This window comes from Copadichromis virginalis, linkage group LG8 (assembly GCF_057382275.1).
Source record: "Copadichromis virginalis isolate Kocher_CV1m ecotype Utaka linkage group LG8, C_Virginalis_male_GT1.1, whole genome shotgun sequence".
Lineage (NCBI taxonomy): Eukaryota > Metazoa > Chordata > Actinopteri > Cichliformes > Cichlidae > Copadichromis > Copadichromis virginalis.
In genome coordinates this window covers 25,482,015-25,498,025 of record NC_140625.1, presented here as the reverse complement: position 1 = coordinate 25,498,025, position 16,011 = coordinate 25,482,015, and the positions used below count along the sequence as shown (strand labels likewise).

The window sequence follows — 16,011 nt, the reverse complement described above, 5'->3', positions numbered from 1 at the left end:
TAAAAAATGATGAGAGGCAGCAGAAAGATTCAATAAATATTTTGATATCAAACCAAACTGACGACAGAATTAACATCTATTTTTTTCTACGCCTAGAATAAAAAGTCTTTTCTCAAAATCACTCTATTCCCTTTTCTGTCTTTTTATCCTTGAGCATTTTTGCAGTGAAAAGGTTTCATTTTGTGGAACCAGAAGAGCATACTTGTTTTGTATTCATGAGCAATACCAAGGCTTGAGTTTTTCTTTTAATTTTACTCTCTAAACATCCAATCTTTCTTGAAATCCTGTTAACATATTTTTCTGTGTTAGTGGCACCAAATGTGGAATTTCTATTCAGTGTTTTTCTTTCTTAATTTTAATCCTCCTCTGTGTAGCACAGCAAGCGGCTGCATCTTGCAAGAGAGGCTTTACAAATGAAGTTACTATCTTATGACTATTACTGTGGTTTTTACTTACGTTTAGTTTTATCTAGGTATTTAGCCGTACCTTCTGGAATAGAAGAGGGAAAAAAACCTGTATTGTGGAGAAGAGAAACCCGCAGTGTACTATTAATAGCAATGATAATGATTTGCTTACAAAACAGAGCAGTGGGTTACATATACCACCTCACTGCTTTCTGCGAATACCGCTGGTGAAGAGCTGAGCAAACACTTCTCTGTGAGATGCTCACACAAATACACAGAGACCTAAAGAAGTGTGTTATTGTATGTGTGTCCATGCGTATCCAAACCCTTACGGACTATTGCACAGGACTCCACAGTGACACCAGGCGCAGTATTAACATTCACTACTTGTCTGTCTGCTGTTAACTTATTTGCTCAGTCATTTCAGGGTCCTGAACCCCTACCAGGCGTTTGTCTGGATCACAGCTCCGACTTTCTACCCTTACTGTCAGTCTCCTAACTATGTGTATGGGATTACATGAGGGCCACAATTGATTACAGCTTCTATCTGACATGAAAGACATTTGGGGAGCTTTGATGGTCATTTTATGTCGTCCTAAAGACAGTGACACATTATCAGAATCATCTCAATCAGAACAGCTTAAAACTGGAAGCATGGATCAGTAATCAAATCTGTTTTCTTTGTAGTGTTTATTTTAGCTTCCTAATTACATAACAAGAGCAAAAGCATCCGACCCTCACTGATTTTTCACAAAGACAAGGGTGTGGTTCTCAAGTAGTGTCTGTGTGAGGTTATAAATATCTCCACTAGGGGACCAACTCCAGCTGGGACAAAGGTCAAGACACCCTTGCTATTATTAGTACACTGCATCAAGTGGTGTCCTTGGCAATTGTGCTCCTCTCACTTTCCCGGAGTGCCTGATATTTGACTTTACCTTGCTGCTTTCCTCAGGAGTGCAGTCCTCTCTGGTCTCCTGCTGGGAGAGGGTATGCCAAACGTTCATGGTCACTCCTCTGTATCAACCTGCTGTGGAAGGAGAATGTACACATTTTAGACCAGCCAATAAAGGATTAAAAAAATGCTGCTCGGAGCAAATAAATAAGGTATTTGAATTTATTGGTAACAATACATTAAACAGCATCCTATGGATTTTGAAAGGATTCCATTTTGGAGACTCAATTAAAAGATTATCATGCTGTTACATAATAATATAATGATAAAGTGACATGTGAACAATGGAATCGTGCACAAACAACATGTTGAGCTGGTTAAAACATTGTAGAAAATCCTGTCTGTGAAACGAGGACAAACAATCTGAACAGGAAGTGCATCTATTTGGCAACGTCTGCAGAAAGAGCATTTTTCTTGGCATCTTTTCTTGCCACTGATTTTTGGTTGTTCAAGAATGGTAAGCAGGGACCAGCAGCCAATCAGGCAGGAACCCCCCTCTCTACAGGTTTTCTTGATCCACACGAAAACCTCGCTTAAGGAAGGTCCTACACGGGCAGTTCCTATATTTGAAACATGCACAAAGATGTGGGTGACCCTAAAAGGACCCTCAAGTTCCTGCTGTAAAAACAGCCTTTGCTCCACGGTGCCTTTGACTCACATCATGTTTGGCCACTAAAGCTCAGTCTTAACTTGAGATCATCCTTTGTGTGGGGATTACCAACTTTGTCCCTCTGCTTTTAAAAGGCAGTAACCTAAAACGGCTCCAAATTCTTTCTATAAGTCTTAGATTTAGGTTAACCCACTCATGCGTTGTTGTGCATTTGATATCACTTGATTTAGTGCTGTTGGTTTAATCCAAGCCCAATAAGGTTATGTGAAACGTTGAATTAACAGCTCTTTGGGTTAAGGAAAGCTCAGTTAATGAGCCTTCTTAGGAAATCAGCCCCTCCCGCCTTCCTCTTAAAATTCCGGCTGTGCCTCACCTTGCTCCACTAATCCTCCCAAGGCCTGTAATGATAGATACACATTTGAGTGTGTGCAGACACTCGCACACAGACACTTGCACGCATACATTAAAAGTACAAAAAAATAAAACAAACAGGGGAGGCAGCCGAGCTAATGGACTCGCACATGCTACTGACTGTCGGCAGCCTCCGTGTTGCACGGCAACATCTGGTCTGTATTGTTTTGTTTAACAAGTCAACAAGAGAAGCACACAAAATCATCTGCGGTCTGTGAGCCGGATTATTAAATGCACACTGGGCACAAGTCTTCGGGTCATTCATGGAGACTGGTGAAATAAATATAAAACTGCATCTCTCTGCTACTTCAGGACTGCAATGCTTTTGAACTCAGTTGCTATATGTTGAATAGAATGAATTACTAAACTCTTCATCTTCAAAATTACCCAAACATATCCACTTCATTGCAAACCTTTTAACTTCATAAGCCTAATTGTGGGCAGTTGTCTTTGCTGCTCCAAAGATTAACATCAAAAACATTGTTAATCTTTTCTGAAACGCCTCATATGGGCATAAAAGGACTGCTAGATCACATTATGTGTGATAAGATTGCATAAAATGATAAATTATCAATCAAAATTAAACTTCATTCAACTTCAGGCTGCTATAAATGCTTTGTTTCTGTCTTAAAAAAATCTTCTTGGATCTGTGTGATGTTAGAGAGAGAAGTTATCCTTAATATGGTGGGCAGCTCTAGCTATGAGAAGAAAAGCCCCACCCATCTGCTACGACAGCCAATCAGAAGAACACTTAATGGGAGAAAAGGACTTGTTTCAGATAGGGGATGAACGGAGGGGCTGCACCATTATTTTGAGCTATGAATCATGAGCACAACAGGTCCCCTGCAAAAGTTCATTAAGTAACACTTAACAGTCAGCTTGACTCTTCAGTATCATCATTTTTTAAAATATTGAAATGTGATATTGATGTGACTGTATTGCTCTATGAAAGCACTCAAAAAAAAAAGTCAAAGCTTCATTATTGTTCCAGATTGAGATCACATCATCTCTTTTTGGGTCAGAGCACAAAGGATCAGAGCTGCCATTGCAGCAGTTTGCATCTTTAAAAGCTGAATTCCTTGAATTGAGATGTGTGGAGGACGCGGTGCTGTAAAGCAGCTGAGATTTGTCAATACAAAGAGGTTGTTTGATTGCATTTGAGCAAAAGCTGGGAGCTTTTAGTGCCGTTGAAGTCAGCTTCTGTCTGCGTTACCACCACCCTAAAAAGATGGACAACTCTTCCTTTCCCTGTGCTCTGCTGTTGCCATAGTGACTGGGCCGGCGTGCTCAGTTTCTATAAAGCTCTGCTTAGGTTGCAGACAGCCGGGCAATGTATGTCCTCACCGCTGGTCTGTACGTGAGTGTGTATGTTAATTTGTGGGCGCCCGTGTCTTTGTCTGAGTGGGTGCCTGAGGTCGTATGCAACTGACACAGTGGTAGAGACGCTGCGATGTCTCCTTTCGCTCGCTTATCATTCACTTATCTGCAGCAAATGAGAAAATGTGCATTGCATATTGGAGCTTCCAATTCATATTCAGATCTTGTCATTTATTTGTTGAAAGCCCAGGTTGTGTCTGAGGGGACTGCCATGTTGAAAAGAAGCTTTCCTCTTTCATATGCACAACACCGTGTGAATTTGAATCACAATATTGACGTGCTTTCTGTTTTGTTGATGACTTCGCCAAAGGCTGTGTGTCTGTGCTGACAGTCTTGGGAATAGATATGAGCTTTTTAAATTTTTCACAATGTCCTTTAGCACCAGTGTTTCTGTGGATCCCTCCCTTCGCCCTCTCTTTTCTTACTCTAATCTCACATATACACTTGCATACATGTCGCATGCATATTCATATTCGAACCCGCACACCCAGAGCATGTAAGAAATATCTATTTCACGGCCACGTGCATCTGCACATGCAGACAAGATATATTTATTCATAAGCTCATTAGAGGAGTGGATTTGCCTGCTGCCATCCATCACACTGTCACCCATCCTCAGCCTGGCACACACTGACAACAGAACTGCAGGAGAGAAGTCCTTGGGATTTAGTCTCCTGGAACCAGAGCTATAGAGGGGATTTACTCCAATAGACAGCGTTTCCCTTCCCTATTTTGTAGAGGTGAGATCAGGGAGACTACAAACAAAAGAAATGGTAATCTTCTTTTCACTGTAGTTTATCCCAAAATTGATATTCTGGGAGGAGAATGCCTTTAGTCTCTCAGTGCAATCAGTGTCAAGGCATCGCAGGAAACCTTTGGTACCGTAAATGATTTAAAATGTAAAACAGTTGAAATATATGGGGGAACTTTGTGTTCATGCTCTTGCGAACACACTGCCTCCACTGTCAGACTGTCACACTCTCCTTCCAGCTTGTTACAGGTTATAGTGCAAGCTGTTGCAAGCTTGTCAGTGCAGGTGCAAGAGCGCCTTAAGGAAATCGGACAGGACTGTAGGTTGAAATGGAAGCATAAAAATACAAGCTTTGGCGTCTTTTTCTGCTATTGCACATTCATTTTTTTTACCTAACCAAGTGAACTTTTCAATATCGTTAAATGGACGAGAGGGGCAAAACAGAAAACATGCTCCAGCCCTAACCCAAATTGTGTACAGTTAGGAAAGTGTCCCTACCTGTCTTCCTGTTTGAAAGTTAAAAGCTCCATCAACCAAAATAATTCTTACTTGGCTCCTCAGATAACAAGTAGTACGTGTACAACCTTCACACCAATATGAGCAGAATCTTTTCACACATCTTTTGTGTGAAGGTCAAAACTCGACATAATCTATTGATGGGTAACAAAAAAATGAACAAATAGGAGATGAGAATACGATAAATACATTTTATGTAATTGTATTGTAGCTAATTTATATTTAGTTACATCCATCCATCCATCCATTTTCATCCGCTTTGTCCGGGGCCGGGTCGCGGGGGCAGCAGCCTAAGCAAAGAGGCCCAGACCTCCCTCTCCCCAGCCACCTCCTCCAGCTTATCCGGGGGAATACCAAGGTGTTCCCAGGCCAGCCGAGAGATATAATCTCTCCAGCGTGTCCTGGGTCTGCCCCGGGGCCTCCTCCCGGTGGGACATGCCTGGAACACCTCACGCAGGAGGCGCCCAGGGGGCATCCTTGTCAGATGCCCGAACCACCTCAGCTGGCTCCTTTCGATGTGGAGCAGCAGCTGCTCTACTCTGAGCCCCTCCTGGATGGCCGAACTTCTCACCCTATCTCTAAGGGAGAGGCCAGCCACCCTTAGTTACATATAATAATAATAATAATAATAATATGTAATATGATTTTAATGCATTTTAAAATTATTAGTATTTTGTTTTCCTGACACATATGTTCGTATCACATCATTAATTAAGTTTATATTTATTTACTAACTCACAGTTAGTGGACTCTAAACTCATAAAACACTGGCCAAAAACAGAAAAGCTTGTAAGTTTGTCTGTCATGGCGTTTCATTAAACCGTGGATGACTCTGGAGTCTTCTAGTCCTGGCGATCACTTGTATTTGTTCATTGTGGCATCTGTGCTGGATAACCTCCTAGATTTGGTATTTAGCAGAGTCCTGTCCAGGCCATACTAACACAGTGCTGACAGTGATTATGGCATATAAACACTTGTACTTTATGCACATGCACATAACTCTGAAGCGGCACTTAATTTTCTTTGCCAGGCAGAATTCGTTTTCATTTGTTTTAACTTTGGATTTGTTTGTGAGCAGAGTATGTCAAATTGTGACAACAGATTGCAGTAGATTGGTGCACAATAAGATCATGAGAAAAGGGAACAAGTTGTTAGTGCCTGGTGCAGGCCTGGATCAAGGTACAAACCTTATTTTTTTTTATTTCTTGGAATTTTAAGTTGTTTTTAGTCATGCCTGAAGCATGATTTTTTCGTTACTCTTATGCTGGCTAAAATGCCCTAGCAACTTCTTTGCTTGCATTGACATGGCATTTGTTGCAGACATATTAGCAGAAAATAACTGTAATAACTTTGATACATTATTTATTTTTATCTAAAATTTGACTTTGTCTAATACAACCTGATTAGGGACCTAATATTAACTAATTAGTACAAGTAGTAGTATCATTTTTGTGGTAAAATACCATGGTGTCATTAGCAATACTGCACTATTAATTTACAAAGTTGGAGGGCCACTGTCTGAACCCATCTATATTATTCTCTCTTCTACTGAGTATTGAAGTTAATTAAAACGTACAACATGCATTGTCATTACAGGTGAAGTAGCCTTAAAGCAGTTTCCAGCAACAATGTTTAAAATTAGAGTAACGCGTCTGCTGTACTGAACACCTCTGAGGAACAGAAATTAACAATGAAATTAAATATTCTTCCTTTTTCATGTTTGCTTGCATATTTTACACAATGCTGTAGAGCGAGTAGGAATATTCCAACGATGGAATATGTAATGTGATACTTGAATTAAAACAGAAAAAGTTCTTGCAGGGTTTTAAGATAATATCTACACTGCATGAAAACTAAATGGAAGGTATGGACCACCTGCACATTTCACTGAGAGGAGCTGCTCAGCCATGAAAATCCATGCCATGAAGCTCCTGGTGCAGTTTCTATACAGATGTTAATGCTAGAGGAGCTTTGGAAATCTGCAGTTATCGAGTCAGCAGAGCATTAGCAACTTTGTAGCATTTCATTGCAGTAACTCAAAGTGGTGCTAAGTAGTTTGTATGGCCCCTACATGCTTGTATGCATGCCTGACAAGATCAGGGCATGCTCCTAATGAGATGACAGTGTCCTGGGGGCTCTCCTCCCAGTTTGGACAGGGGCTCTGAGCTCCTGGACAGTCTGAGGTGAAACCTGGCAGCATCTGATGTGTCCCAGAGGTGTTCTATTGGATTGTGGTCAGGCAGAGTTTGGGGGAGAGTCAGTGGTATCAATTCTTTCATCCTTCAGGGACTGCCTGCATACTCCCTCCACATAAGGTATTGTCATGCACCATAAGGAACTCAGGACCTACTGCATTAGTGTAGTTCTGATTATAGGTCCAAGGATTTTAGCCCAATACCTAATGGGAGTCAGGGTGCTGCTGCCTAGCCTCTAGAGATCTGTATGTCCCTCCATAGATATGCCTCCCTAGACCCACAACCAAACCAGTTATGTTGAACGATGCTACAGGCAGCATGAAGTTCTCCACAGTGCCCGCAGACTCTTTCACATCTGTCTCATATGCTCAGAGTGAACCTCTCTCATCTGTGAAAAGAAGAGTGCGCCAGTGGTGGATTTATCAATTCTGGTAGTGTATGGGAAATGCTAATCTGGCTCCACGATGTCAGGCAGGGAGCTCATGCTCATGCTCTTGAGCACTCCTTCTTGCTCTTGACACTGTGGTGGGATTCACAGAAAACCTTCTGGCATTGGCATGCATTTATGTGCCATCCTGGACGAGGTGCTGGGTCCAGCCACCCCTGCATGCTACCAGTAGTGACACTGACCTAGCCAAATTTAAAACGAATGGGGAAAAAAACGGTCAAAAGAAACCCAAAAACCGTCGGTGCCATCCACCTGTAAAACCGTTCTTTTGGGGGTTGTCTCATTGGTGCCCCTCTAGTGCACCTGTTGTTAACGTAATTAACACCAAAGCAGCAGAAACTGACTAACACCCCCCTCTGCTACCTAACTGACCAGAATCGAATTGACTTGATGGTGCGCTCTGATTTTAAAAAGTATATAATATATATATAGTTAGTGGAAAAAGAATAACATTGAAAAAGATATTTGAACAAAGACGCAGAGTTTAAAAGCTAAAGACTGAAAATAAAGCTTGTTTTGAAAATGGCATGTTTACAAGTCTGTACAGCCTGTGAGGATGCTTGAACTTTCTCGCTGTATGTTACGCATTTTACATCGACCATCTGTACCACTGTACTGTGCTCAACAGTATGTAGGCAAAGGGATTAAAGCTCTCCTCCCCACCCATTACACACACACACATACATTATCCTGACATTAGCTGTAACACGAGCCCTAAACAAAAGTGGTGAAGAATCTATTCTGGTTTTGCACTCGCTGTTGCTTGAACATATGTTCCAACTGCTGCTCATGACTTCCTGCTCACCGCACTTTGGTCCTGCACAGTATTTCTGCACCAGATAGCTTTGGACGTGTGTGCTCACCCGTAACAGTAATGGTTGCGACATACAGTATAATCTATTTTAAACCCCTATTTAACCAGATTAGTCAATTAAGGGTAAATTATGCTTAGTTGCTGCCCATCTCAAACCCACACCAGTACAGAAAATAAAGATAATAGATTAAACAAATGAGTCTTATGCACAATTTAGTTGATATTGGCTGATTTCTTTTTTCTTTCTCACAGCTGGGCATGACTCCAAGTTCGTCATAGAAGTTATTTCCATAGTGAGGACAAAAAAAGGGGGAAATATAGTCTGGTTCCTCCTGTTTATGAATATAACAGAGGAGGAGGGGAAGTCATTTCTGTATTGGATTGTATTGGGTTGTTTTTTCTTTTTTTAGTCTCCATTTGTGTGGTATATTAGCCAGATATTCAGCGTAAGCAGGCTTAGCATTTTAGTGCTAATTGACAGAACATTAAAAAGCAGAGCGAGTGCAGGAAGCCTTATGGTCTCATTATTCTTGCTGTGGAGAGCCATCTCACTCGGTGATTTTAACAACAACATCCTTGCAAACAAATGCCACTGAATGGATCGCAAAGGTTTTCTTCTTTTTGCATTTCTTCCAGGGTATGTAGCCTGTGTGTGTTTATCAGTACAATGACTTTGCCTTTTATGTGCGTCATAAAACTATTTTTGTAAGAACACCACAATGTATGGACTCATGACACTGTAAGCTGAACTGGGTAACGGTGCTCACAATCTGTGTGCCGTGACCAAGAACCCATGAAAGGATCATACACAGCCACCACCCCCGGCTTTCTGTGAATCTCTGATTTTCTCATTTGATGTCTCAGACGCTGTGGCTGAGTCGGGCGCGAGGACATTCCCAAAATGGATCTCATTTGCATTCTTGGTGTGATTTTTGACACTGGACAAACAGACGCAACAAACTTTTTATTTATTTAGCTTTTCTTCTTTTCTATTTTTTGCTTCCTGGTATTCTTGCATTTCAGTGGTGGGCGGATGTTTTGCAGGTGTATTGGTTCGCCCTAGCGAGGTACCTGATTGCTCACGTTGCTTATTTACTCATGTGTTTGCTTTATCTGACCCGAGGCAAACACAAGGTGTAAGAAAGCCTTCAGGATGTTTTCATTTTATCAGTGTGCTGCTTTAAGTTCATGCTGTAAGCTCTCTGACTTTCCTCCCTTTCTGTCCTGTCCCTGTCACTCCTCTCTTTCTTTTCTTCTTCCATCTCCCTGATTTATGTGTGTGTCTCTCTGTGTGCACGTGTGTGCACGTGTTGTCTCCTTCTGGGTGTGTGTGTGTGTGTGTCTATGCTTTCTGCTCCCAGCCCCTCTGCGGAAAGCAAAGTTTGTGGAGAGCCCTCGCATTCCACAATCAGAGCTTGGCTCCCCTACACACACCTCCACCACTGCCAAGAATCCAGACCTGGACACATACTGCCCTGGTAAGTTTTGGCCAGCTCATCCCTAATTTTGTGTGTTGTTTATTTATTTATTTTTTGCTCATTGGTTCTTCTCTGTGCCTCCCTGGTTTCACAGACGATGATCAGTTTTCGGGGTATTCTGCTGCTGCTGGCTGCTGTAAAACATTGCTAAGGTTATTAATGAAAAAGCTTTGCTGGGGCCTGCAGTGTCCATCCTCATTGCCTCCTCCCTCTCTGTCTCTCTAATCCTGTCTCGCTGCTTTCTCACTCCGGTCTGCTTTTCGGGCGGATAGCTCGGTTAGGTGCCACCGCTGTTTTCCGTTAACTTTGCAGTCGGCTTTTTCTCGGTAATCCTGCGGACAGTCCACATCCCCACCCCACCCCTCCCCTTCCCTCCCTCCCCTCCCAGTCTATCCCCATCAAACCCCGTCTAGCCTCCTCCCTTGTCTCTTCGTCTTCCTCGCTCAGAAGGACTTTAAAACGGGTCACCTGAGGATAGTGCTGTGCTCAGATCTGGTTCTGGTATATCTGCTTTCTCATCTTGCTTCTCCTTTTCCTGTTGCCATTGAGAAATGCAGTGCTAGCTTCCTGCCCTGTCTTTTTGGCTCAACCTGTGGTGGAATAGGAGAACCCAGGGCTGGATGTACACATGAGAAATGGTGATGGAAAGCCTCGAGGCTTAACTGGACTTATTTAGGCGGAAAATGTTTGAAAGTGTGCTACCAGCCTTCTCCGTCTGTGAGCCTCTTCTGCTGACTTTCTGCTCAATGGGAATTCTAAGTAGGTGATATAGTAGATTATATATTTATTGCTGTCATACTACACATTATATGGTCTGAATAGTGTATTACTTAAGGATAAACCCTTTGATTCTGGCTCCTGGCTTGCTTTTGAATTTCATGGATGAAAAACTGTTGACCCTGGCTTTATTTTTGCATTAAGTCAGGCGGCTGGTAAATAGCAGTTGTTATGAGCGGCAATAGGTGTGACATTTCAGGGATAACATGGTAATCTCTGCTTTCTGACCCAGTATGAACCTTCCAGATCCCTCACGTCATCTGGATCCGGTTTTTTATCAGTTCCCAGAGTCAGAACCAGACATGGAGAAGCTGCATTCAGCTTTTATGCTCTATATATCTCGAACAAACTCCCAGAAAGCCTCAGATCAGCTGAAACACTGTTTATTTAAATCCAGGTTGAAGACTCACCTGTTCTCAGCTGCATTTGAATAAAGCACCAAATTCGCACTGTTTTGCTTTTAAGCTTAAATTTTGAAACTTACATTTTAACTACTGATTTTATCTACTGTTCCTTTCCTTTTTTCCATTTTAAATCATGCTTTTTATTTGTTTTTGTTTTTTAATGTCTCTGTAAAGCACTTTGAATCACCTTGCTGTTGAATTGCGCTATATAAATAAACTTGCCTTGCCTTCCATTGGGGCAGGAAAAGAGTTGATAAAACGTGAACTGGAGCGGAACTGGGAAGCCTAAGATGAGTTTTTACGAGAGGTGAGGAGTTGCACCTCCCCGGTGGGCAGATGGACATGTTAGCTCTTAACAAGGTCTCCTTGGCGTGTCTAGCAGCAGGGTGGTGACTTAAACATCTGATCACATGCTAGTCCACACTCTGCTGCTGACACTGTCTTTTGAGTGGAGGAAGTGAGGCATCAGTTGATTTTTTTTATGTGGCCTACAAAGATATTTGTGGTGCCATAAATATTGTTTGCAAATATTTTGTGAGACATCTTGTAAAACTCCCCACCAGCCAGCCTCCTTAAACCGTGGAGTGAAAGCCTTTCTAATGATGTTAGAGTTCAACCTTCTTAAAGGTAATTCTCCAGACTGGGGGCAGACGCTACAGATAAAATCCTCCATTGTGTCACTCCTTTTTGCAATTAAAATTACAATCGGGGGTATTATAGATTTAATGTCAGTGCTTGCATATGCATGCCAGGTCACATGCATTTCTCAGTTGTGTTCAATGAACAGAGAGGAGCAAAAGACAAAACATTACGTGCCACTTCCCTCTCCACCCTTCCCATGTGAGGGGAAGTAGGAAGGGATGAAAAAACCAAAAGGTGAACAGATAATTAGCGTCCACTTCAACATGCGCTTGCTTTGTATTTTGAACAATGTTATAGGCAAACGTTTAACTTCTTTGAGCTGTGTGAATTATCTGTTAAAGTTATTATCTGTGAGTCAAATTTTAAAATATAGAAAGATTTCTTTGCCCCAGACGTTAAAAACGCACTTATTTGTATTGGACTGATAAACTACTCAACTGACTTAGTATATTAAGGGGGGATGTGAATAAATCTCAACAAAAAATTTAGAGTCAGGTGCAGAACCAAAAGAAATGAGCTGCAGGATTCCAGCAGATTGTTTAGATTTAATGCCAAACGGTGATAAGGAAGAATGGCGTGAATGTAGTTTAAGATGTAAACAACAGATCTGGTCTGTGACCTTGTACTAAATCTGATGCCTGAAGTTAATTGAGCATAAGTGTTGGCTGTGAAGGCTTTTAACATTCAGCCAATGCATCTTTTGTGGTTTATGTACTTTTTAATTTGACTGAATAGAGACTTATTCTCATATAATTGGAAAGAACTAATGTTACTCTATTAAAGTCATGAAGAAATTGGTGTTATCATAGTGAACTTGTTATCTTCAACAAACCAGTTTGACATGATTTGAGCTTTGTGTCATGGAAGAAGATGTGTACACTGTGGTCTCAGTGCTCACTCAATATTTTCTCTTTTTTGGGACTGTTGTCTGTAAATCCTAGTATAGGTATGCGGGGAAAATCCCAGCAGATCAGTAATTCCTGAAGTAGTCAGATCCCCCTTTTCTCCTTTCTGATGCTCAGTTTGAACTTCAGCAGATCACTGATTGACTTTGTCTGTATACCCAAATGCATTGAGTTGCTGTCATGTCACTGGCTGATTGGATATTTGCATTGATGGAGCAGTTAAACAGGTACATCTGAGCGGCAGGTGAGTGTACGTTTGTAATAGCAGACAAAAACATGCGGTTTAATTTCAGTTGGACGTCTTTAGCTTCAGGTCTTTAAAGCCATTTCTTCAACTGTCTTGTTGTGAGTTGCCAATTTTTGGAGTTATCTGCTGTAAAAATCTCTGCTGAATTTTTCTTTTCTCTGCTTTCCTTTGACTCAAGGCAAGCACTATGTGGTTTTACTGTATTCAAGGGAAAGCGATGTTCTTTTTTTTTAAAATTCATGTTTCATGACCCAGTCACCCAACACAGAAAACAAAACAAAAAAACAAGTTTCGTATGGGAACTATTTTGTTCTACTGTCTTTATCCGCCAACCAAAGGACTCATGCAGCTCTCTAACATTACAGCTCATTGATGATTACATCCTGTCAGACTGTCATAACCATGAGCCTTTCATCATTGGTGCGTTATCAAATTGGACACTGGACATTTACATGGTTGGCGGGTGTCTCGGAGACAACAATGTTTGTGGATTGTTTTTAATAAACGGGTTACTATTTCTGGAAAGAGCATTTCCCTTTTTTTGGGGGGGGGGGTTGTTCTTTGAGCACCACTAGGCAAGAGCCATTTACTGCAATTACACTGAAGAGAAGGCAGCACCTCTGCAGCTGATATCTCCAAAATTGGGCAACTCACACCAGAACAATCTAAATGGATAACTAGCACCGCAGGCAGGAGGGGGAGGGGGAGTGGAAATATTAAATTAAATTTTTGAGTCTGCTTCAACAGCATAACGCTACAGTCATTAAACAAATAATAGATTGTATTATTATCAAATATAGTTTATTTTAATATCTAGTTTACAGATATTTTTTGTTATTCTGCCAAATAAAATAACTCATAAAGATCCACTGTGGTACTTTTTCTGTGATTTCAACCTTTGCCAAAACTAAATGCAACTAATGCTGTTCCTAAAGTGCAAGTTCTATATAGCTTGATTATACTACTTACATCTACGTTATATCATCAAATCCTGAAATCCAGTGCCCTGAGATGCAGTGTTTATGCATAGATAAGATCACAGCTGTGCACATCAAGAATGTGAGATTCATTCCTCTGATCTCTTGATCAGCCCTACATTCCTGGATTTTCAGGTGTCTTTGTCTATACGTTTCACTACTTGTATTATTCAAGCTTTCTTTTCCTCCCCAAAGCCGTAAAGTAAAATTGCAAACACCACTTTAACCTCGTTTTTCAATCAGTGCCACGTCCTCTTCAGGTAAATTTATCTTTGAACCTTGCGTATTTAACTTTTTCTTTTTAAAAATGTGATGGCTTACTTTTCGAGAACCTTGAAGTTACTGCTCCCAGGTAGAGGTGAAATAGGAGCCACCAAATGCTATGTGTTATCTCACCTGCTACTCAGGCCTATTTATAACCTCTCCTGTCCGGTCCAGTCCCCTGCTTGCAGCACACATGCTTCTCCTGCTCTCTCTGGCTCACCGTCGGTGCGCGAGGGCAGATCCATGGACGGCCAGGGAGAAACAGATGCGCTCGCACAGAAACACATTCCTAGCTGCGCGCAAAGATAGTTGCCATGGCAACCATCTGTCTCCTTCGCAGCTCAGGAATCCAATAGAGAGAAGTCTGCATTTATATATATATATATATATATATATATATATTAGGGGTGCAACGATACACAAAATTCACGGTTCGGTTCGGTTCGATACTTTGGTGTCACGGTTCGATATTTTTTCGATACAAAAAAATGTTCATGCATTTTTAATTTGTCATTTATTAAAATTATAAATATATATTTTAACTCAAAAGTACAGTTTTTAAATTTAACCCTAACCCTTATGCGTGTTTTTTATTTTGACAGCGAATGCGCACCTGCGGACCACTTATGTGCAGCCCTGGTTATTTAGCTCGTCATATCGCAGCCACAGAGATTCTTTTGTCCATGAAACCATAAAGCTGCACTTTCTTTTTGCCTTATAGTCTGATTTGTCATAACTTTTCCGTTTTGTGGTAAGCTTTTCTTTGGCTGTCACTTCTTCACCCTGACCTGTCTTATTTGGCTCAGCAGAACTGAAATGCTTTTACACACTCACTCACATAAGCTCAGCAATTCTCTGCGCGATCAACCTCTCACATGTTTAAGCTTGCTGCGGGAGATTTCACTTGTCATGTTTGCATAGTAAGCTAACGATTAATAAGACGATGTCAGAGGAATTGGTGCACAAATTATCATCACTCACAGATCAGTGCTGTCGCTCTCTATACACAGTTCACACGATTGCAAAGTGAAAGCAAAAAAACAAGCGCAAATTCAAACGCGACTTCAATATGTCACATATTGACAGTGGCTCACCGATGCCAATGACATAATTACCCAGCTACATTTCCGAAAGAATGCAAAAGCATTGACATATATTTTTCCTACAATAGCCCGACGGGCAGGGAAGAGATAGATTTTGGTAGCCCGACTGAAAAAATCGCTAGCTCCGGGACGTCGGGCTAGCGATATTGCAAGCCCTGTATCTGATTGAGGAATCACATCATCTTTGGAAAAGAGAGTTTATTACAGAGAAATGGCTCTTTCCAAAATAAAAGCTATACTATCCGCTTCTTCTGGGCTATATTCTCAGCAGCATAAGGAGAATCATGTGCTAACAGCTGTCTAAATGACTCGGCTAAAGTTAGTAGCATGCTTGTTGTTTTTGTCTTTGCACTAGGATGATGTCGGCGTAAATGTGCAGTCATATTCGTTGTGTTCCCACTAGTGCTTTCAGGTTAATCTCGTTGAAATGACCTTAACGCCACAACACGGCAAATCTCCGTTAACGAGCTACCGCCGATCGCTCCGTGCATGGGGCTAGACGGCCAACACCTTAATGAGCTAACTGCGCTAACACACTAGTTCACACCAATGTAATTGAGCATTGCATGGCACATCCAACATACTGTTTTACTTTAGTCCATGACTCGCTTACCTTCAGGGTCATACGTCACATGAAAACCAAAATAATTCCAAACGCCAGATCTGAATGAGGTTCAATTTGCTTGTTGCAAGGAGAGCTTAACTTCTGTCTCACTAGCTTGCCCTGCGCTCTTCC

General features: G+C 41.4%; 1 protein-coding gene and 1 long non-coding RNA gene across 8 annotated transcripts in view; one reads left to right on the top strand and one right to left on the bottom strand.

Moving 5' to 3' along the window:
- The window catches only part of LOC146703508 (uncharacterized), a 63,271-nt gene extending 48,793 nt beyond the window's left edge, over positions 1-14,478 (bottom strand). Inside the window, exons 1-2 of the long non-coding RNA XR_014922022.1 lie at positions 14,305-14,478; positions 1,340-1,431 (exon numbers count right to left, since the gene is read on the bottom strand). This is a non-coding gene — a long non-coding RNA (uncharacterized LOC146703508). The remainder of the gene's footprint in view (positions 1-1,339; positions 1,432-14,304) is intronic.
- The window catches only part of tanc2b (tetratricopeptide repeat, ankyrin repeat and coiled-coil containing 2b), a 174,122-nt gene that overhangs the window by 106,968 nt on the left and 51,143 nt on the right, over positions 1-16,011 (top strand). For 5 of the 7 annotated variants that reach the window (XM_085466764.1, XM_085466763.1, XM_085466762.1 and 2 more), the window contains one exon: positions 9,840-9,956. The exons of the other annotated variants lie outside the window; for them this stretch is intronic. In XM_085466764.1, the coding sequence (XP_085322890.1) occupies positions 9,840-9,956 (117 nt within the window). The remainder of the gene's footprint in view (positions 1-9,839; positions 9,957-16,011) is intronic. 7 annotated transcript variants of the gene reach the window in all.